Source organism: Pediculus humanus, genomic scaffold (genome assembly GCF_000006295.1).
Source record: "Pediculus humanus corporis 1103172108297 genomic scaffold, whole genome shotgun sequence".
Lineage (NCBI taxonomy): Eukaryota > Metazoa > Arthropoda > Insecta > Psocodea > Pediculidae > Pediculus > Pediculus humanus.
This window is the reverse complement of record NW_002987866.1, coordinates 218,374-241,756: the sequence shown is the minus strand read 5'-3', so window position 1 is coordinate 241,756 and position 23,383 is coordinate 218,374. Positions and strand designations below refer to the sequence as shown.

Below are 23,383 nucleotides of genomic sequence, written 5' to 3'. Positions count from 1 at the left end.
AATAATAATAATAATTTTTTATATTTTAAAAATAACAAAACAATTCGGTTTTACTATGCAACAAACTCATGAAATTTTTTTCTTTTGGTATGTGAACAAATATTTTTATATCACACCTCGAAATAATTAAATTTATTAAAAATATATAATAAATAAATAAATGCAAATTTATTTAATTTGCTTTTTGATAAAATGAAAAAATATTTTAGTTATTATTTAATTTTTAATAAGTTTTAAAAATTAAATGAAAGAAAAATATAATTTTTATGTTTTAAAATTAAAACAATACTTTTTCTTTTTTTTTAAATAAATATTTATGTATTAATAAATAAAGTAGTATTATTAATTAGTTTGTTATGTAATTATTATCCATTACATACAAAATAAAAAAGCTGCAAACTATTTATTCTTGTACTAATAATAATTGCGAAGAAAGAATTTGTGAGTACCTAACTAATGACTTTGTAAGTGGTAACTTCAAACTCAAACTTGACTAGAAGACTTGGATAAAAATAATTAAATTGATTTTATAGAAATGAGATTACATTTTAATACAACAGATCTAAGATATTTTAGGAAACAGTTGTTTTTTCAGCATCTGTATCGATTGTTTCATTATCATCAGATGATTTAATTTCATCAAAATCTTTTTTATGATTTTTGACATGATCGAATAAATCTTTGATTGTTGAAAACGATCCATCACAATCGTAACAATTAAAAGACTGTATTAAATGCAATGTTTTTTTTTTTACAAATTTCAAGCTAGAATTTTGTTTATCATTTAAATTTGAAATCTCTTTCTTATGCTGTAAATCACTTTTTCTGATTTTTCGAACATAATTCCCACATAAATGCCAAGCGATTTTGTGGGAATGTAAAACGTGATGTTTAGCCATGGTTGATCTTTTATAGCATTTTTCACAAATGACACATTGGCTTAAATAACTTGCATGAACATAACGAACATGCTGCCAATAACTGTTTCCATATTTATAATAAACATGACAAATTGGACACTCTCTTGATTTTTCAGTGATATTAATATTATTATTTGATTTTTCACCGTCTTCATCGACGAATGTTATTGTAACATCATTAACTTGTTCTAATGCATCCACCATTCTAAATTTGACTAATTATTGAAAAAATAAGTAAAAACTTTTAAAAAATTTTGTGAATCCATTAGCAACATACTCATTATTACTTTTTTTTTTTTTTCTTAAAATATTGAAAATTTAAAAAAAAGAAAATAATAATAATTATATAATAACCGGTTTAATTAATTAGTAACTTATCTGTCATATTTTTTTTTTTATTTAAGCCTACTGTTTGGGTAAATAATTATACATATTATGTAAACAAATTTAAATTTTTTTTTTTTTTTTTTTTTTTTTACATTTTCAAATGTAGGCATTCCCTGTCCGAAATGACGAAATAAACAGTTTTGCCAACATTAATTTAATAATATTCGGTAGTAAAAGTGAGATTGTAGTAATAGAGTTTTAAGTACTTGATATTCACGAATTATTATTAATAAATGTTATCAAATTTTTATATTAATATTATTATTACGAGTTATTAAATTAATTGAAAACATTATAAACATAATTTTTGTATAAAAGAGTAGTTTTTAAATTAAAAAATTATAATAATTAAATGTTGTGTGATCTGTGCTTAGTATTAGTAGTAACGCAATTTTTTTTTTTTTTTTTTTTAAGTGAAGTGAATCAATATCGTGCCTAATAACCATAAATAAATATCAATAATCTATTTTATAGTTTTTTATATTAGTTTTATTTAAGTGAAAGATAAATTATTAATTATTATAAATATATTTACCATCGTATGATTGATAAAACGGAAATTTAAAGTCTTCATTGAATATAAGATTCGTTTAAATAAATTTTATCTATTGACACGACATTTTTTGTCGCCACTGTTGTCAACATTATTATATACACCTCTGTGAAACGAAAATTCTCTATTGCATTAAAGCTATATATTCATTAAGCAAAAAAAAAAAAAAAAAAAAAAAAGTTTTTCATTAATTTTTTTTTTCTCTCTCTCTCAAATATGTGACTACTTTATTAAAGGTAACGTAATTAATTAATTATTATTAATATTTTTAATTTAATTAATGTAACTGTTAGAATTTTTTCACATTGTTTTTAGTAATCATTAAAGTTTTAACTTCTGATAAAAAAAAAAGGTAATTCATAACAATCAACACAAAGTCTATGACAAAGGTAACAATGTTTAAATAATTATATATAAAACACGATGTATCGCGCCTATTGTTAATATTAACTATTATTATTATTATTATTATCAATATAGTTAATGGTTAAACATTCATTTTAAAGGTCATTAAAATTTTGTTGAACGTTTTTTGAATTGATTTCAATGGTTGAAAACTACGATACTGCCAACTATTTACGGTTAAACTTTTTTACCTGCAAATTTTTTTTTTTTTTTAGATTAATATATAATTTGTTTTTTTTTATCAATTTTTTTTTTTTTTTTTTTTTTTTAATTTGACAATAATTGATGAATAAAATGTATTTAAATATTTTAAGTTTTATATATATATATGCAAATAAAAATTATTTTATTATTTAAATCAATCATTTAATTAAAATATTGATATCAAGTTGTTAAAAGTAATCATCTAAAATTAAAACAAAAAAAAAAAAATTATTAATTAATAAGTTTTATAAACAAGTTATGTATCTGAAAAATAAAATATTTTAAATTACTCCTTTGAATTTATTTATTTTAACAATAAATTATTATTAATATACTTACTGATGATGATGATGATAAGTTTTAAAAGTTGCTAATAATAGTGGTTGTAACAAATTTATTTTTAAAAAATATAAATAAATAAATAATTTTAATGAAACGATGATTGATTATTAATTAATGTAAAAAACGCACGAGTTAAAAACAATTTAAAATTAATTTTATTTAATTAAAATTTCAGGTTTTTTAAAATTTAAAAGAAAACAATAATGAAAACAGAAGAGAACGATAATAAATTGATCGATTTTGAAGATTTGGTTGAGATAAAAGAAGAAAAACCGGAGAACATAATAGAAGAAATAACCGTATCGAATTCGGATAGCGAAGAAAATTTAACGTTAAATTTATTAATAAATGAAATAAGAGAGAAAAAAAATATTGAAAATAAAGACCAAACAAAATCAATTAATTCGAAATATGTTAGAAACATTTCATCGCTTCGTGGTTTGATACAATACGAAAATGATAAATCGAGTACGAAAGCATCAAATCTTCCAATAGTTAAAAGATGTTGCATAGAACATTGTTATTTTACGAGAAGTCGTGGTGGAACTTCGAGATACAATTTAAGAAATTTACCTGTTACCGACGCGTCAACTTTACAATTCCAGAACGAAAATCAAATCGAACAGCAGACAATAGATTTTGAAAATGATGATGATGCAACGTTTCATTCAAATGCCGTGCCAATAAAAAAAAAGTCATCGAGTGATAGTGTTAGAAAAAAAAAAAAAATAAATAATAAATATAAATCAATTATTTTTGATAATAGTTATAAATGTAATTTCGATAGTGATGTTGAATCATTAGCAGACGATTCAAATGACAGAGATTATTATCCGGATAATGATAGTGAAAACGCAAGTGGAACAAGTACTGAAAGTGGTGTTGTTATAAAACAATTTAATAAAAAAACTGATAAAAATATAAATCAAAGGGAAAAATTATTATTAATTAATAATAATGAATCCGATGCCGCCGATATTTGTGATAATAAAAAATTCATTTCCCGTAATCGTTTAGGTATATCAAGTTACCCTAATACCCATGAAATCCCAAATAATTTCGTTAGCGTTCACGATCTCCTTAGCAAATTGAGAAACATGCAAAAAATTATGAAAGCTAAATATGAGAAAAAATTATTAGGAGATGGAAGTGATAAAATACCGCCGCCGAAATTGAAAAAAATTTTAGGGAACAAGGGAAAAAATGAAGATTTTCCCAAATTATCCGAGTATTTGTTTCCCATGCCAAACCTCACGAAAATAAATTCCGATAAAAATTGGAAAATCGATTACATAGATGATGAAATACAAAGTTTGGGTCTCGATGATCTTTTGCTCAAAGCCAGCGAATTAAATGCTGAAAATTTCACTAAAGCACTCGGGCGAAAATTAGATTCCGTTAAAAATAATTTTAATGGAAAAGATGGTTCCGAAATTGTTTTGACCATACCTAAATCGAAAAGGAATTCATCCGATGTTTCAGACGGTGAAGGTGAGTTAAAAAAAGGTAAACGTTTATCAAACGAAAAAATAAATGATTCATCATTTGATATTTTTCAATTAGATAAAAAGAAGCAGCAGGGAGGTGGAGTAGGAGGAGATAAGGTTGAACCAATTGTTAAAGGAACAGAAACGACGACTGCGACTGCGACGACTACGACGACGACAAATTCGTCGTTGTTATCGTCGTCGTCGTCGTCGTCACCTAAAAAACCAGGTATCAAAGTTAAAACAGTAGAAAACATAAACGAAGAATTCAAAGATGCGTTCGAATTGAAAAAATCATTAAAAGACTGCAATCAAATAAACGGGGATAAAAACAACATTCAGGATAAAAAGAAAGAATTGAATTTTAATAAAAACATGAGAGAACAAACGGATGGAGGAAACGATCAATCGTCCAAACCCGATCAAAATCAAAATTTTCAAGAAAAGAATAAAAAATTGGAAGAAACGTCAACAACGTCGACGACGCCCTTCGTCATGACAATCGTACAAAGTAAAACAGAAAAACAAAGGCCGGCCATATTGAGAAATTCAAATTTGTTAAAAAAAAAATCAACAATAACTCTTGGAAGTGTTAAAAACAAAGACAAAGTTTACGAAATGACCAAAGAAGATAAAAATCCTGTCGAGAGTAAATTAATGGACACCGTCGGAACCAACGTTACTCTTTTGGATTCTTCAAATGTTAAAAAACAAAACATTTCCGATTCGGAAAATGTTAATTTTTCAACTGTAAAAAAAACAAATTATTCTAAAATCGAGACTGATAATAATGATATGTCGCAGACGTCATCAAACGTTTCGATAAACGTTCCAAAACTTTCATTCAAAAAGAAAAACATTCCCTTCATACTCGATAGGAGTAGGAAATCAAGACAAATGGAATTAACGGGACAGTCGATTAACAACGTCGAAAGTATAACGACGGCAACGACAACAACAACAACAGCAGTAGCAGCAGTACCACCACCACCACCACCACCAGCACCGACACCAGTGTCAGTCGTTTCACATAAAATGGTCAAAACAAACGACGGATCAACCGAAAAAGTATTCAAAGTTAAAAGCATAGAACAAAAATTGGGAGTTGGAAAAGAGAGTTGCGTCAGCAACAGGAGATTTATAAAAGTCGTTCCCTACGATCCCGTAAACGTGCAAAGTAAAAAAATCGAAACGAACGAATTCGCACAACAGAAAAATTCAACGGACGAGGATTCGGACAAAGGTTCTAATAAGGATCCGAAAGGTAATCACGTGATAACACTAACAGCATTCTCGTCGATATTGAAAGAAATATTACCGGAAAAATGGTTTTTGTGCCTGGATAAAAAATACGGTTTGCAAATAATGAAAACTCACGTTGACGAACTATTAAATCCCTCCATATTGATAAGCGTCGTCATCGCGAGATGTGGAAAACTCACCGTCAACGTCAAAGGACAACAATTGGACGAATCTCATCAGTTATTTTCAAATTTATGCAAAATTGAAAATTCCGACAACAAATTGAGCATAAATTACGTACTGGCGATATTAAACAAATTAAAATACCTGAGCGTGTGCACCGGATGCGATGCATCACTTAAAAAATACTGGACGGAAGAGGAATTGTTAGAAATGGAAAAGACCGGAAACGAAATAGTACGAAGGGAAAAAATATACAGATCTCACGGTTGTCACTTGTTGATAGCATTAGGAAAGAAAAGATGTTATCCGTGTTTCAGAATGAACGAATCATTGAAAAAACGTTGGAGAAAAGACAAAACGGAAGACAACGGAAGTGGTGGTGGTGGTGGTGGTAATAACGGAAACAAAGACGATGGAACGAATCTAAAGGAATTCAGTCCGAACGTCGAAACAAACGAAACGATCGGGGTTGACAAAAACGACAGCGTACAATCTCAAAGGGGAATAAAAAGAAATCTCGAAGATTTTCTAGAAGAATCATTTTCTACAATGAAACAACAAATAACGGACGAATTGGAAAAGAATAAAAAATTGGGGGAAAAAGAAAATGCGTTGAAGGAACAGGAGGAAGTTTTGAGTTTCATGGGTTTGGCGAGAAAAGACACCCTCGATAAAACCGTTAGGAAAAGTAAAAGGAAAAAAAATTGTTTTTACAAATTTCAAAAACCCGCTAAGAAAAAAATAGATCAAAAAGAACTGGAATTCCTGGAGAAATATTGGCCGGATATAAACACGCTTTTTTCAACGAGTTTACTTTTCGGAGCGTATTCTAGAACCGGAAGAACGAGACTACGCGAAAAATGTAGAATGTTTCAAAAATTATTATCGACGTGGAAAGCGATCGTCGAATCCAATCCTGATTGGATCGGAAATGACGTCATTTTAACAAAAACGGTGAGTCATCAATTGTTATTTTTCTTTTTTCTTTGCTTATTGTTATTATTATTATTATGTCGTTTTTGTGTCGGCAGGTCGACGATGAGGAAAATTTCGAAAAAGGTGATAAATTCGATAAAATGGATTTGATAGCTTTAAGAGCTTACATAATTAATTCGGTTAAAGAAGTAAATAGAATAAAACACAAACTCAAAACAAAAAATTCATATTTTAAATTGCTCTACAATAAATTCGTCAAGAGAAGAATGAAAAAAACATCGAAATGTTTAGATAAAAAGGAAAAAATCACCGGGGAGGGTGGTGGTAGTAGCAGTAACAACAACAGTAGCAGTGGCAGCAATAGCAACAGCGTGTCAAACACACCGACGGATATGAGCAGCGATGAAAATTTCAAAGAAAAAGAAAAAATAGAAGAAGTGGAAGAAGAGGAAGAAGAAGAAGAAGAAAATAATGCAAGCACCGAACAATTAAACGATACCGTCGTCAATTCCTCTTCAGCATCCTCATCTTCGTCATCTTCCTCATCTTCGTCGTCCTCGTCGTCATCGTCGACGTCATCATCATCAGCATCTTCATCTCCTTCGATACCGGAAAACGATTTTAAAAATGATTAATTGATTGCAACTACTACTATTATCATTATTATTTTGTTTTTTACCTAAAACGTTTTTTCAGTGGTACGAACAAACAAAACAAACAAACAAACAAACAAAGTCAATAACGAAATGAAAAAAAATTATATATATAAATACCATAAGAAAATTGTTTATCAAATAAGTTAAACATTGTAATAAATGTTCAAATTAAAATTCAAATTATTATTTTTTTGTCTTTTCCCGTTTGTTGTTTTTTCTTGGGGGAGGAGCGGGGGGCGTGTTTTAAATTCAAGGGATTTTCCCGTCGGAAGAAAATTTTTTTGATTATTAGAAAGAAGGGGGAGGGGGGAAATCGAAGAAATAATTTGACGTTTAATTTAATAATAATAATAATTAAAAAAAAAGCAAAAATTTTTTATTTTGTTTTGTAATGTCGAACGAACTCCGACAGGAATTTCTGTCGTTAAATTGTAAATTAAAAAAAAAATTGATTAAAAAATTACCAAAGAAAGTAAATTATTGTTTAATTTTTACTATTATTATTATTAACTTTTTTTTTCATCGTTTGTTTAAATAAATAAATAAATAATTTTAATTAATAACAATTAAAAAAAAAAAAAAACGAAAAAATTTTTTTTCCTTTTCCCTCCGCCTCCTCCCCGCTGCTGTTTTTTAAATCCTTTTTTTCCATTGATAATTTTAAAATCAATTTTACTGTTTTATCGCAAAATAATAATGATAATAATAATAATGATAATAAATTAAAAATTGAAATTTACTTTAAGAAACATCCGACGAGAACAAAAATTAAATATTTATATGCAAAAAAAAAAATAAAAAAATTCATTTTCCCCCACGTTATCATTATTATTATTATTCCTACATTTTTACGCAGAAGAGAAAGAGAGAGAGAAAGATAGAGAGAGAGAGAGAAGGATATATTTTTAAAATAAAAAAATAAAATAAATATTTTAAAACAAATTTTTTTTTTTTTTAATTTCCGAATTCGTTTTCTTTTTTTTTTTTCCTTTTTTCTTCGTTTTCTTTTTTTAATAATAATAATGATAATAATAATAATGATAATAATTAATTAATAAACTTTATAATTTTTTTTACAAAATTCGTGAGAAAATATTAAAATACATTCATTATTAATTTTTTCTCAGAAAAAAAAAAAAAAAAAATCCTGCAAAAATTTTTTTTTTTTTATGTACAAAAAATTCATGCAGCGAGTTCGACGAGCTCAAAAATTTTCTTTTTTTTTTTTAACTCGTTTAATTTGTGATTAAATTTAAATTAAAAAAAAAAAAAATTAATGCGAGTTTCTTCTTGTTTTTTGTTGCCCCGCCCCTCTCCCTCCCCCCGCCCCCCAAAATATATAATCGATAAGAAACTTCTTTTTTTTTTTTTTTTTTAATAAAATTCGTTCAATTGCACTTGAATAAGCCCAAAATTAGATATGTCGCGTTTTTTTCTTCTTTCAAATGACGAGTTAGAAACAAAAGAAATAAATTTTGCTTGCGGAAATGACGTCAATGACGAAAAGGAAACTCGTTTAAAATAACGGAAGAAAGAAAGTAAAGAAAAATAGAGAGAGAGAGAGAGAGAGAAAGAGAGAAGGAAATTTCATCTCCTCGAGTATTTTATATGAAATAATTACAAGACGACGACGACGACATTCATTTCATTTTGTACTATTCACCGGATGTTGATGCGGATATTGATTATGACGTCATTTCACACGTCACTATCGAGATCCGTTTCGCTTTTCGGCTGTCCGAAATTTCTCGTTATGCTCTCCGACATCGATCTTATGTTAGCCAAATTGATGTCGGCATCCGCGGACGCGAAATAATCCAAATGACTGACCGGAAGTTCGTCTTCCGTCCTGTAATTATCGTATTCGCTGTCGTAGAGTGCCGACATCGAATCCAACGACATTATAGCATCCGAATCGAATATTCTAGACGAGGCTCGCGACGACATGCTCGTGTTATCCTCGTTATCGACGCCCTCTTCCGGATCGTTAAAAACGGAATTGACGTCGCTCAAAGCCGCTAAAAAATCATCATCGAATGACGGAAATTAAAAAATTACGACCGAAGGGGTGGTGGGCGATGTGGACCGAACGACCCTTTTGACCGTAGATCCGCCCCCCCACCAACCCCGCCCTCTCCAAAAAACTTACCTTCGGCATCCGTTAATCCGGCTTCGTTTAACATTGATAAATTTTCAAGAGCCGGATCGTCTGTCGTGTAACCCGTGGATTCTCTGTCGGGGAGCAAAGGTTCGGATGCTCCACCTTCGTTATCATCTTCTTCCGACCATTCCGATTGACTCGTTTCTCCCAAACCTCCTCTTTCGTCTAAATAATTTTTCCTACCCAAACCCTATTTTTAAAAAATTATAAAGTGCCTTTTACTGACATCATCATCAATAATAATAATAATCACAGGAATCGTGAGGATCTTACCCGCTTTTGATCTTCTTCTTCTTCTTCTTCAATTGCTTTACCATCCGAATCCAAACTTTTATTGTTCGATAACCTTTCGACGTTGTCGAACAAACTATCATCCTGATCAATTTCGCTCCTCGACGTGTACTCGCTCGGTTCTTTATTTTGAAGAATTTTCCTGGAAAATTTAATTCATTCGTTATTACTTTCATTCGTCAACTATCATAAATGTTACTGTTAATATTATTATTATTATTATTATTATTATCACGCAAGTTTCAATTTAAATTTATTTAAACGTTTAAACTTTTTGTTTTGTTTTTTTTTATCGTGCGATAAGAGAACAGATAAACAAAGAAAATTATTAATATTTTTTTGTTAATAGACAAAAGGCAACAGCGCGCAAAAGTTGTCATCATCATCATCATCATCATTCGCTAAAAGTTTTTTTTTTCCCTCGTTTTCGAAACGAATTTCCAAGAAGTTAAAAAAAAAAAAAGAAAAAAATTTGTTAATCAAACATTTTTTTTTTTAAATGATGGCAGCCATGCTTGAAGATAATTTCGCACCAACAAGCTCGAAGAAAAAAAAAAAAAAATTTTCCAAAACACCTGGAAAATGGCGAAGAACGAAGAATTAATCGATAGCTAAATAGTTCGTCGGAAGGTTGTCGTCGCAGGCGACAGAAATCGGCGATTACAAAAAAGGTACCAAAACCTTTTTTTTTTTGTTAGTACAAAAAGTATAACAAGTCGATAACCAAAAAAAAAAAAAAAAGAAAGAAAAATTCTCAACCGGTCGTCATGCAAACATTTCCTTTTTTTTATTTCCACATCCGGTTTTTACCTCTCCTTCGCATCCGGTTTTTTTTCTTTGGTTTGTTTCTGCGGTAAAACGCAGCCTCCGATTTGTGACGCTCTCGCAAAACACGTTGAAAATTCTTTAACGCTTATCGGAGACTTCAAATCCTCTTCCGAGGAAAATTCTTTATTCAACGGAAATGACGTCGCCGTTGTCATCATCAAAGCGGAAACGGGTAATTTTACGTTATTTTTATCTTTCCCCTTTTTCGTCGATACCAGAGTGCTTTCCCCGGATTTATCCCTTCCGTCCATCGCGTTTTCTTCGTTTTTCATTTTATTTTCCGCGTTCGACTTGTTTCGTCCTTTGAACGAATCTTTTCTTTCGAACGTATCGGCGGATTGAAATTTTTTCAACAATTGTTCCTCGTGAAAACCCACGGGCCTTTCTTTTTTCCTACTGAGAGAATTTTCACGGCTCAATATTTTCCTGTTGGTGAATGGAGAACTTCTTTCCGGACTTGAAGCGAGAAGTTTTTGTTCTTGTTCTGCTGCTTTTCTTTCGATCGTTAAAAACCTCGTTAATTTTTTATCGACACCCGGTGACCTTTTTCCACTTTTTGGATTCCTGTCGCAATTGACCAAAAGCAATTCTAATTCTTCCGTTTTTAAATTCTGATAATCGTCCGACCTATCGACGGATTTATCTTTCCGCTTCCTGTCCGCGCTGTTGCTTCCCTTTTTCACTTGCACCGGTTCTAATTTATTTTTAAACGTGAAACTCGATTTCCTTTCCAAGTTGACATTTTTTATTTTACCATATATACCGGATTCTTTGCTTATCTGATCTTCAAATTTTTTATTTCTCCTTTCGAAACTACTTTTTAATATATCCGAAAGAGACACGGGAGGTTTCGGACTTAAACTTACGCACCTTCCAAGTACCAAAGGAGTCAAATCCCTCGCACTCGTCAACAAATTCTCTTGTCCCAATTCAATTAGAGCATCGTTGACGTTTTTCAATTCTTCTAGAGACATTATATCCTTTTTGCAATCCGTTTTTTCCTTCATGTTTTTCAACAGATTTTGTTCGCCCAATATGTTGTTGTCTTCTGCTTGATTTTTAACGTCTTCTTTTTCTTCGCGGTGATCCAAAAGAATTTTTTCCATTTCCTTCAAATCCCTTTTTTCCGTTTGACTAGAATTATCCTTTTTAGACGATTTACCACTCGATGCCGATCTCGATCTCGTTTCTTCCAATTCCAAACTCGGAGATCTTTCGCCCACATCTAAATTTGACATTTTTTCCTTTTTCGGAGATCTGTCTTTGTCCAATGAGTTTTCTCTCGATGAACTCCATTTGTCTTTTTGTTTTCTTTCCAAACTCGGTAACTTCCGCTTGGATCGTCCTCCGGTTCCGTTCGTGGTTATTTTCGTCGGGATGTTGGATTTAACGGATTGCAATTTTCCGTTGGCCGGTTTCCCATGGTCGTTCTGAGAATTTAAACCTTTCCCGAGAGATTTTTTCCCTTTGTTTCGTGCGATGTATTCGAAACTTGTGCAACTATCACCGAGGTAATTGAGAGTATCTTCGTCTCCTATGGTTGTGTCTATCGTGCTCGTGGTACCAGCAGCCAAAGCGAGTAATGTAGCCGGAGGAAGAGGTTCTTTGACAATATTGCTGTAATTTTTTCTAGAATTGTACGAAGAGTTGGGACTTTTGTGCCTAAAAAAATAATTATAATTAACTTATTAATTGTAAAATTTAAGAAAAATCATCGTCATACGTAATTTACTCACCTGTGAGGAGAAGAATTGGATTGTCTTGAAGGCGCAGGCGGAGTTAAATACTTTTGTGGCATCATGCCGAAATCGAGAGAAGTTTTAGGGGAATGCTCGGGCGAGGAACAAGGATTAACCTAAAACACATAATTTTTACTCCAGGTTTCCAAAAAAAATTTAACAAAAAAATTATGGTTTGTAAAGAAAATATATTCACTTGAATATCTGATGGATATAACCATTTTTCTGGCATGTCCTTGGCAGATTTGGAATTTGGTGGAGGACTAGGACTATGAGAAGCATCTGTAGTTTTACTGAAACTTTCATCACTGGAACTAAGGCTCGGCGACCTGAAATATTTTTTTTTTTTTAAAACTCAAATTAATCGTAGTCCTTTACTTACTATTATTATTATTATTATTATTATTGTTAAATTTTTACTACCTGTTAAGGCTACTAATTTCGTCAGCCGAAGAATGTATTCTATAATTTGCAGGAGATGAAAACAATGAAGTCCCTTGAATGCTTTCATCCGAATAATGTCTTTGAAGTTTTTTCTTTTCATCTTTCCCCTTCGAATACCTGAAAAATCCATTTTTATCAATGTCAATCGCGACACAATCTACTTAAAAGGTTTTTTTTTCCGTCCTGCCAACCTGAGCTCTTTTGTAGAAAGTGGTGGTAGAAAGGAATGTCCTTGAGACGAAGAAGTTGATCTTTGCCGTATTGGAGGCCCAGGAGGTTTCGGTAAAGGCTTCGTGTATGGTTCGCTACTATTTTGTAAATTATTAAAAACCCTGTTGCTGTTGTTGTTGTTGCTGTTCGAACCAGACCAAAGATTGGCAGTGTAACTAAAAAGTGACAAAGGCGCAGCAGAAGTTAATAATCGTCAAAAGGAATTGTCTTGAATTATGCAGAAAAAAAAATTTGAAAATATTCACCTTGAAGACGAAGACTGCGAACATTTAAACGATTTGTGCGGAAGCGGAAGTGGATTATTATCGGATGTTCCGTTTTGTGAAGCGAGACCATTTAACCTTATGTTGAAAAATCCATTTCCTTTATTCGAATACATTCCTTGATTGTAACCGAAACCGTTTGTGCTATTTCCGGATATATTATTTTTAATGCTACTGCTACTACTTGTATTATTGCTGTTGAAATTATTACCGCAATTCAAATTGTCCAAGTGACCTAATTTCGATTTGGGAGTATCGAAAGGTTTCGGGGTATTAGAATTATTAAAATTATAATTGACAGAAACTCCGTTGTTGTAAGATGAGTCGTTGAAATTGTTCGTGTAATTGAATTTTCCTACGTTAGAATTCGGCATTATTTTAACACCTGGATTGGTGATGGGTAAAAGGGGTTCGCATTCGGGTCGTCTGTGATTCGAATTGTCACAATGTGTTGTTTCTCTGACGGCGGGCAAACGTTGTTCTCTCCTCGTTGGATCGCTCATAAGTGGTCGAATTATGCGTCGAGGAGGAGTATCACCGGCTCCGTGAAGCATGGCCAAAGGTGTCGCCACTCCACCGTACATGCTGCCTGCAAATAAATATAGTAAAACCAAAGAGTAGTATAGCAACTACTGAATGTCGTAAAAATAAATATTTTACGGGTTCTCCAACTTACCAGCAGCTACACTATTAGCTGATCTCATGTGAGACAATTCTTCCACGCGCAATGTTCCTGGTTGTTTTCGATCGGTCAAAAAATATGTCGTCATATCTCCCTTTCCTTTGACTTTGACTTTACCACGACATTGAAATTCGTAAGGATAGTTTCTAAGAATCTGATAAACTTCTTCAGTGACCTGAAATGGAAAAATAATAACCCTTTAAAATTAAGTATACATAAAACGAAGAAAGAAGCCATTTTAGTAAAAAAAAAAAAAAAATTTTAAAAGGATTATTTTACCTGAGTGTGATTGGGCAATCCGGTGGAATCCATTCTACTGGCTACGTTAACAGTATTACCCCAAATGTCGTACTGTGGTTTTCTGGCGCCAATAACACCTGCCACGACGGGACCAACATTTATTCCGACTCTTAACATAAAGTTATTGTAACTATTATCATTTATAACGATTAATTTCTCTCTCATGGCAAAAACGAATTCCACGAGGGTTGATAGTTGTCTCCCGGCACTGTAATCTCCATCTTCATCCAAAATTCTAAATTCTGGCATCAAACCGACGGCAGCCATGTAAGTGGATCCGACAGTTTTAATTTTATCAACGGATTTGAAACGATCTTCGCCCAAAAGCTAAATAATAACCAAAACAAATTTATAGACCCCTTCGCTCGTTGCAAACAAAATAAAAACCCAAAATAAATTCACAAATTAATTCACCTCGTCAAAATCTGCGATGATTTCGTTTAACAATCTCAAACATTCCACTCCCTGATTGTTTCCATCTAATTCCACGTAGAACTCGTGATAATTTGTGATGCTAGCAAAAACTACGCCGACTCTATGATACGATTGATGATACAAATCCTGCGACAGCGTGTTCTACATTGGTATTTATTATTGGACAAAATTCAAAGGAATGTGATTATATATGCGCAAGCAAGTATTCGCAAAGGAAAACGCAGGAAACGGAAATAGGGAAAGACGATTTTGAACAAAAGAAACAAACAAAACAAACAAGATAAGCAACGATTCAAGTTTGCCAAAAAAAAAAAAAAAAACAAAACAACCACAAATCACAAGCTTTCCCCTCCCCCCCCTCTTTTAGTTTCAGCTTTACAACTACTTTTTTTTTTTTGTCGTCGATTTAATTTTCAATCGCAAGCAGTTAAAAAAAAAAAAAAAAACTACAACTAAATAAAACGAATTGTTATTAAATAATGTTAATAAATAAAAAACTTTAAAAAGCAAAAAAAAAAAAATTCTTTTTTCCTTCAGTCATTTTATTATTAGTTATCTACTGCTACTCATTTAAACAAATTAAATATCTACTGCTCACATAATTTAAAAAAAAAAAAAATTCTTTTTAATTAAAATGAAATTGGCGGCGAAATTCATTTAGTATCAACAATGTAATGATAAAATTAACGAACATGAACGCTAATAAATTTTTTTTTTTTTTTTTTTGTTTTCTATATCTACAAACCATATTCGAACGGAATTGATTATCCAGAAAATGAGTTGCGACGTGAGCGGGAAGAAGATTAAACAATATCCTTTTGTTGCTGTGCTGGAGCGTGTCCATTTCTCTTTTTTCTTCCGTCGCTTGTATTTGCCACAAGAAATCCAATCTCGCCGTCCATTCAACTTGACGCCCGTGAACGACGACGGCCAAAACAAACATGAGAACTTGAACTAAACTAACAATGGCAATAGGTATGGTAGAACTGTGGACGAAAACAAAAAAAAATTTTGAAATGTTTCGACACATCATTTCCCTCCCCCCCCTTTAAAAAAAAAAAAAAGAAAACTCACCCTACGCGTTTGTCGTAGCAAATAAATATTTCTTGATGACTTGCTATTATTAGTAAAACATAAACCGTCGCCATAATAGCAAGCAATACAGTCTTTATTAATATGGGAAGCCTGAGAAACAGAGGCACGGATAAAAAACTTAAAGCAGCCGACAAAACAATATAATGCGGTATCGGACAAGCTCTGTGATCCGTGTAACTGTTAACGTCTAGTGTAACGTTCGTCGTAGAAGTTGAGCATGAAGTGTCCCAAACGCAAGTAAACTGAATCATGACGACGACAAAAAATTAATTATTTTCATTTTCCGCAGTGAAAAACGCAAAAAAAAAAAAAAAAAACAAAACTCACCACGTTAACCTGAGATACTGCGTACAAGAGTATGATCGTGAATATCGTTATGGCTATCCGAAGTATAAAACTTTCGGAAATGTCCCACACGATCCATCTCAATCTTACGGCGAGCAAAAGCATGAGAACAACCGCAACCCATATAAAGGCAGTCAAAAAAAGTAACAACAAAATAATTGTTCGGGGTAAAACAATGGCTTGTAAACCACCCGTCAGGAGGAGTAAAATGAGGGCACCCGTTAACGAACTGCTAAAACTAACATCACCGTCACTGTGATACTGCAAACAAAAAAATTCATCACCAAACGTACCAAACCTTCTATTTTCCCCTTCCCCTTCCCCCTTTTTTCTCTCGTACCTGACTTTCTTTTTCTTTATCCTTGAAACAAAGCGTGAGAAGAGACACGTGAGTTGATTTTTCCCTATCGACCGATCTTGCTTCGATTGCTTGAGCTAAATATTTATTGACTCTACTACTGGGCTGATGATAAACGCTCGAATGACGTTTTTTAAAAGGCCTCCGAAGTTTATCCGTTATTTTATTCTGAAATTTAAATTATTATTATTATTTTTTGAATCCGCGACATTTTTCTATAAAATATTTTTGGTAAATCGACCAAATAGAGAAAACTCACGAAAAATCATTCGCGAATTGATAATAAAATTATGTACCTTATTAGTTACGTCCCGAATATCCAATGAATCCGATCCTCCGGCATCGTTTAAATCCGAATGTAAAGCTCTTTGGAGATCGAAAACCTTAAATAATAATAATAATAATAATAATAATAATAAAAACAATTTTTACTTCGTTTAATTGTTTTTTTTTTCTTTTTTTTCCAAAATAAATAAAACAAAGTGCATGTAAAAAAAAAAAAAAAACCCAAAAGCCGGGTGAATTTATTAGGAGGAAATGAAGTCAATGACCTTTAATCATAAACCGGAATTTATTTATTTATTTATTTATTTACGCGGTAAAAAAATTTTGTTTTCATCATAGTTATGGACACGCTGTCGTCTGTCGAACGATTACAAATTACCTGGGATTAAAAATTAATCGAATTTTTTTTTTTTATATAAAAATTTTTTTAACGGTTGACTGATCGACCGTAATTTAATAATAATAATAATAATAATAATAATAATCAACAAAAAGCTTTTGAAATAAATTATGTACATATAAAATTATAATTTTCAATCTTGTTGTTGTGATTGACTAATGGATTAACAAACAATTGACTAAAAAAAAAAAAAAATTTATGGATTTTGGTGTAATTTTTGTTTTTTTTTGTTTTGTTTTTGTTTTTTTTTGTACCTTCTTACCTTTCTGCTTGAATTACATTTAATATCCGGTTGGCCTATATTGCTGAATGGTACTTCCATTGAGTATTTAATTGAATGAAGTAATTGAACAACGACATTCGATACGTTTTTAAATGACAATTTACGACGTTGAGCTGCTCCTAGAGCTGATCGAACTTGAAGAGTGTTGAACAAAAGCGGCTGAACGTGGTATTGGGGGAGGGGGGGGAGGAAGTAAAAAAGAACAAAATAAATGAGCGTCAATTTTCCCTCTCGATAATTTTTAAAAACTATATATACATAATAATAAAGTATAAAATCCATAATCACCTTTCTCCTTCTAGAAGGGGGAATAATAAAATATGTTGTGATATTGTTGTCTAGCAAATATTGATTCCTCGTATTTCCGTGACCGGGTTCAACTTCGTATTCACCCCCCAGATAATCCAACGTGGCTTGAGTGATGTGTACTCTCCTTAATTTTTTTTTTTGGAAAAATAACAACCGTTAAAAACATTACATAAAATTATGGTTTTTTTTTTTTTTTAACATTTCCTCATTTTCTCACCCGGGTTCTCCTCCGGCTTCCATATTGTTCGCTAACGTCACATCGTTCGACCAAACATCGTATTGCCATTTTCTCAATCCGAGAACTCCGCAAAGAACTCTTCCGGAATGAATACCTACTCGCATGTTCAATTGAACATCCGTGGCTTCGACGACAGACCTGTAAATGATCAAAAAAAAAAAAAAAAATCAAATAAACCTTTTCCCAACCCCTTTCTCCACCCCTTCCTTTACCACACAATGATAAATGCGTAAATAAATAAAGTAAACTCACGCAATGGCGTCGATCATGTCTAAACCCATTTCGACGGTGCAATGAGCATGATCCGATCTAGGTTCGGGTAAACCGGAAACGCAATAATAACAATCGCCTAATATTTTTATTCTTAGACAATGATTATCGTTTGCTAATTGATCGAAACGACCGAATAATTCGTTTAACAATCTAACTAATTCTTGTGCTGTGCATTGAGATGCCAAAACTGTGAAACCCACGATGTCGGCAAAAAGTATGCTGAAATTAAAATAATTTATGATAATAATAATAATAATAATAATAATAATAATGCGAGGAAAATAATTTTTAAAATTAATATTTCGACTGAATCGAAATAGAGAGGGAGGGAGAGAGGAGGGAAACGACGACGACGAGAGTGTAAAATTAAAATAAAAAAAAAACTTTTAAATTATGAAAATTAACGAACTCGTCGTTTTTTCCCATAAAATTCGCAGAGGCGGAAACGGAAACGATTCGAAGGAGCAAGAATGTTATTCAAAAAAGAAAATCAAATCCCTAGAAAATTTGAATTTAATAAAAAAAGCTAAAAGATTGAATTGCGATCGTGTCGGAACTCAAAACACACACCGGAAAAGGTTTTATTAAAAAAAAAACTACCGAAGGATTTCAACATCCGGTTTTAAACCGAAGCATTTCTTCAGAATGCGAATAAAAAATTCAAAAATGGATTTTTATAATCCCATTAAAAAAAATCAAATCGAAGATCAGGATCGGTTTCTGATTAAAAATTAATTTAAAAAAAAAAAAAAAACGTACACATTTAAACTACATTTAAAAACAACGTATATTTATTTGTTTGTTTGTTTGTTCGTTCCTTCGTTTGTACAAACAAAAAAAAAAAACGATAGTAAAAAATTTTTAAACATACACACGTGTGTACACATGCCGAAAAATAAAAATAAAAAAATTACAAAATTTATATTTAAAAAAAAAAAAAAAAAAAAAGAAAATTTACTTCGTCGTAAATCATCATCATCATCGTATATGAACTCTTTCTTTCCTTTTTGTTCATTTAAAGCAATAAAAGTTTAAAAATGAAGTAAAATAGTTGGCAAATTCCACAAGCGATTAATCGATAGATCGATCGATTCGATTCTTTTTCTTTTTTTTTTATTCTCCAGTAAATCTCTCACGAATGTGTGGCAATGATTAAATTACAAGGAAAATAAAAAATTATTCGAAAAACTTTTAAATAATTTCTACATTTTTAATAATTGGCGCGTTTGTGTGTGTGTGTGTGTGTGATTATTAAACGTTTGCTCGAAGGCATGCTTTAAAAAGTTATCATTATTATCATAATTATTATTATTATTTAACTCGTAACATTGCAAAACTTTCCTTTTTCTTTTTTTCGAGCAATTCGCAAGAGTTTTGTTTTTTTTTTAAAGTCCTTTTCGTTTCTTATATTTTATTTAAAAAATTTTTTTATTCATTTCTCCTTCCTTTTAATTTCTTCCCTTGTTTGAGTTTAACGAAAAATTCGGGGGGCTTACGAGAGAGAGAGAGAGAGAGAGAAAAAAAAAAATCGCCGGAAGGCTTACAAAAACAATTCGACTTTTTCCGGATTTTTTCTTCACTTCCTTTTCTTCTTTTCCGTAACAAGTATTATTATTAACAATTCACGAACAATTTTGTTTAAGTTGACGAAAAAAGAGAAAGAGAGAGAAAGAGAATTAAAACGAAAAGAGAGAAAGGATGTAAAGAGATGTGAAAAAAGGAGAGTGGAAAAGGACTTTTTTTCTCGTCATTGTTGCCACTCCTAATTGATGCAGAAACAAAAGAAGAAGAAGAAAAAAATTTAAAAACAAAAAAAATTTAAAATTACGTAATGAATGAAATACATGAAAAACGAAATAAAGAAGAAAAAGAAAAAAAGACTTTGCACACCGCCACCACCACCCGTCGTTTTTGTCGTCGTCGTTCGTTTGTTCTCTTGTTGGTTGTTGTTGTTGTTGTTGTTCTATTCATCGTCAACAAATTTCTTTTGCATGAGAGAGAATTAATTTTTTCATTTGGCATTACTAATTGTGTGTGACATAAACCGACGATAAATCCGTCATTAGGATTCTGACAAACGTGCTTTTGGTTCTCGCATATGCATGTCTAGTAGCCGTGATGTAAAAATTTTTCCTTCTAGTTTTCTACCATCTTTTTTTTTTTTTATTTCTTCCCCCTCATCGTCGCTTACATTTTATTTATTTATTTATTTTTTAATTTTTTTCTTCTTCTTCTTCTTCTTATTGCCACGTCACAAAACGAGACGACGACGACGAAATATAAAAGTCGAACAATTTTTTTGCAAATAAAAATTTTTTCTCTCTCTCTCGTTTTGATTGACGTGTCATGAAATTTTGGCCGAGTTACAAATTCGATTTTTGAATTCGCGTCTTTTGTAATAAAATTTTTGTTGTTTGTTGGCAATCGATTCGTTAATAATAACTAACCGACGTTGTTTAGAACAATGGGGGGCGAGGGGGGAAACTTCATCGTATGTTTAATCGTGAACCTTCGTGGGCGTCAAAGGTCATATCAACCGATAGGTTGATTTTCCTTACGAACCATTTCGTTCGTTTGTAAAAAAAAAATTCCATCAAGGACGAATCGGGCGTGCGAAATTTGTGTCTTTATTACGACAACACAAACGATACACACGCACACGCACACGCCTATTTCGAAAAGAAAATTCAAACGAACGAATTCGACAGGTAGGTTTTAAAAAAGGTAAAAAAATTCGTAACTGGATTATAGAGTATGGGGAAGAGAGTTCGACGCCATTTTACTTTCCGTAAAAAACGAATTTCAAAATGACAATAAAGCACAACATTTAACGAAAATTATCATCATCATCATCATCATCATCATTTCGTTAAGTAAATCGCATATTTTTATTAATTAAACAAACTGGAAAAACTTTATTTAAAGAGATTCGAAAGGGGGGGAGGGGCCTCGGGAGAGGATTAGTCGCCTCGTTATTTTAATCTCGAATCCGTTCATAAGAACAAAATATTATATATTTACACGAGAAATAAGCAAAGCAAAGGGAAACGAAACAAAAAAAAAAAAAAAAAATTAAATTAATACTATCTCTTTGTCATCATCATCATCATCATCATCATCATCATTATTATTATTAGTATTATTTACCAGAAATGTTTAACTTCACGTAGAACTGAAATAATATTTTTCTGTTTGTTTTAGTAAACAACACAGTGAGAGAAAGAGAGAAAAACAAAACAAAACAAATCGTCGTTTTTATTTTGTTTTTCTTTCCTTTTTTCGTTTTCCCCTTCCCTTTCCCCCTCCTTTTTTTTACATTAAAAGTTTCCGGGAAAGGGGATTTAGGGAAGAAAAACGCAAAAGTCGTGTTACAAAATTTGTACGCGATTTTTTTTTTCCAACTCATTAATGTCACAAACATTCTTTTGTTTACAAAAAAAAACATTATTACGCAAATCAATCAATTTAGTTTTGTGTGTGGGGCGCCATTTTTTTTTTTTTTTTTTTTTTTTCAAATTTTAAAAATGGTTCAACATTTCGCTCGCGTTGTTAATTATTAAAAATAAAAATTCGAGAAATAATGAAATGCGATGAAAGATTTGCGTCAAAGGAAAATTTGTTTAATTGAATAAATACGAACCTAACGTTTTCGTGCCTCTGTATATAGATCTTGTGAAACTGCCCCTCGACCGGCGACATAATGTCAGCTTTCATTTCCATGGCAACGTGCTGGGGCAACACGGAAAGAAGCAAACGTTCCAACTTTTCGTTTTCATCCTCCATTTCCAGTCTGGCCGCAATACAATTTCTGGTATCCAAAAACGCTTTCCTTTGTGCGTGTTCCATCAAATTATGCATCAATATTCCGATTATGTTGACGCAGAGAAATATCAACGTGTTTGCTGATATCTGAGTCGTCGTCATCGAAAGAAAAAGAAAAAGAAAATTAATTCCAATTTAAATTTGACAAAAAAAAAAAAAAAAATCAAATCTCAAAATCTCACCTGCTGCCACATTAAATGAGGAAATTCTTTTGCAAATATCGTGGAAACAGTAACGTGTACGATTGGCAAAGTGATACCGAAAAGAGCTGCGATCCATGCTTTCAAAGGCATCAAACCGTAAGCAATGAAAATGGCGAAAACGACCTGACGAAGAAACGAATCACGGTCATCGTTTAAAAAAAAAGCGCCTCCCTCCCTCTCCCACCCCCCCCTCCAAAAAAAAACCCGGCGAAACTCACTCACCTGCCAAACCCCTTCTGCCACGACTCTTTTCGTTTCAACTTTCAAAGCCGTTTGAAAAGACTCGTCGGGCGAAAGTGGCAAACTCACGGCGCAAAAAGTTCCGCAAAAAAACAATATGGCGTAACAAACCCACAGGAGATATGCATCTTGCATGAGTTTGGTGTTTAGAAAACCTAATAGTAGAGCAAACAACAAACAGTGAACGCCGTTGTATATGTTTTGCGCTGTCGGTGCTTGAGCGAAGGCAATGCTGAAACTCGCCAATATTCCCGTCAGCAATATAAAAAGGCCGATGACGCTTACGACGCTCGCATATTGGAGTTTGAATATGTACCTTTGGTACAATATTTCCAATTCGTCGTTTTCGAACCTGTGACGATTTAATAGCCGGCTAAATAATAATTTCCTATGTGAATTGTTCATGGCTTTAACACTGTGATCCATTTTTCTTTTTTTTTTTTTTACGATCTATACGATGAATATTTTACGTCGTACGTTTTCAACATACGTTTACACTAACATTAACATTATTAATAATAATAATAATTTTTTTAGGCCACTTTATTGCTAACATTATTTTACGTGTATAATTTGTTATTTTCCTATAATTCTCAGACACACTCTTTTTCGTAAGCGTTCCATCATAATCGTACGTCGTCATCCTTAGCTACCGCATTTCTAATATTGTTTTATTGATTTTTCCAACCGATGATAAGTTGTCACCTGAGAATTTAAAATAAATAAATACATAAATGAAATGAAAAATTTTATTAATAAATAAATAAATATCCGACGAAAAAAAAAAAAAAAATGACGATAAAAACGAAACGAAACGAAGGAAACTTTTAAACTTTTTATTTT

At 31.8% G+C, this 23,383-nt stretch overlaps 3 protein-coding genes across 3 annotated transcripts; 1 reads left to right on the top strand and 2 right to left on the bottom strand.

Annotated features, from left to right (window-relative positions):
* Positions 1–572: 572 nt before the first annotated feature.
* Phum_PHUM559450 (Gastrula zinc finger protein XLCGF71.1, putative) lies at positions 573–1,124 on the bottom strand (the record flags this gene model as incomplete). The annotated part of the gene is made up of 2 exons (XM_002431871.1): positions 573–725; positions 840–1,124. The coding sequence occupies 2 exons, from the start codon at positions 1,122–1,124 to the stop codon at positions 573–575; spliced, it is 438 nt and encodes a 145-aa protein (XP_002431916.1).
* Positions 1,125–3,014: 1,890 nt separating this feature from the next.
* Phum_PHUM559440 (uncharacterized protein) lies at positions 3,015–7,294 on the top strand (the record flags this gene model as incomplete). Its single annotated transcript, XM_002431870.1, has 4 exons — positions 3,015–3,505; positions 3,578–4,302; positions 4,375–6,677; positions 6,755–7,294. The coding sequence occupies 4 exons, from the start codon at positions 3,015–3,017 to the stop codon at positions 7,292–7,294; spliced, it is 4,059 nt and encodes a 1,352-aa protein (XP_002431915.1).
* A 1,719-nt stretch (positions 7,295–9,013) lies between these two features.
* On the bottom strand, positions 9,014–22,966 carry Phum_PHUM559430 (adenylate cyclase type, putative; the record flags this gene model as incomplete). The annotated part of the gene is made up of 24 exons (XM_002431869.1): positions 9,014–9,333; positions 9,465–9,666; positions 9,750–9,909; positions 10,578–12,212; positions 12,332–12,450; positions 12,531–12,663; positions 12,758–12,895; positions 12,940–13,164; positions 13,255–13,861; positions 13,949–14,129; positions 14,234–14,581; positions 14,669–14,815; positions 15,435–15,675; positions 15,764–16,026; positions 16,112–16,390; positions 16,470–16,655; positions 16,784–16,870; positions 17,435–17,614; positions 17,744–17,888; positions 17,982–18,140; positions 18,255–18,494; positions 21,916–22,184; positions 22,280–22,423; positions 22,523–22,966. 24 exons carry the CDS (start codon positions 22,964–22,966, stop codon positions 9,014–9,016), a joined length of 6,852 nt encoding a protein of 2,283 aa, XP_002431914.1.
* Positions 22,967–23,383: the final 417 nt, after the last annotated feature.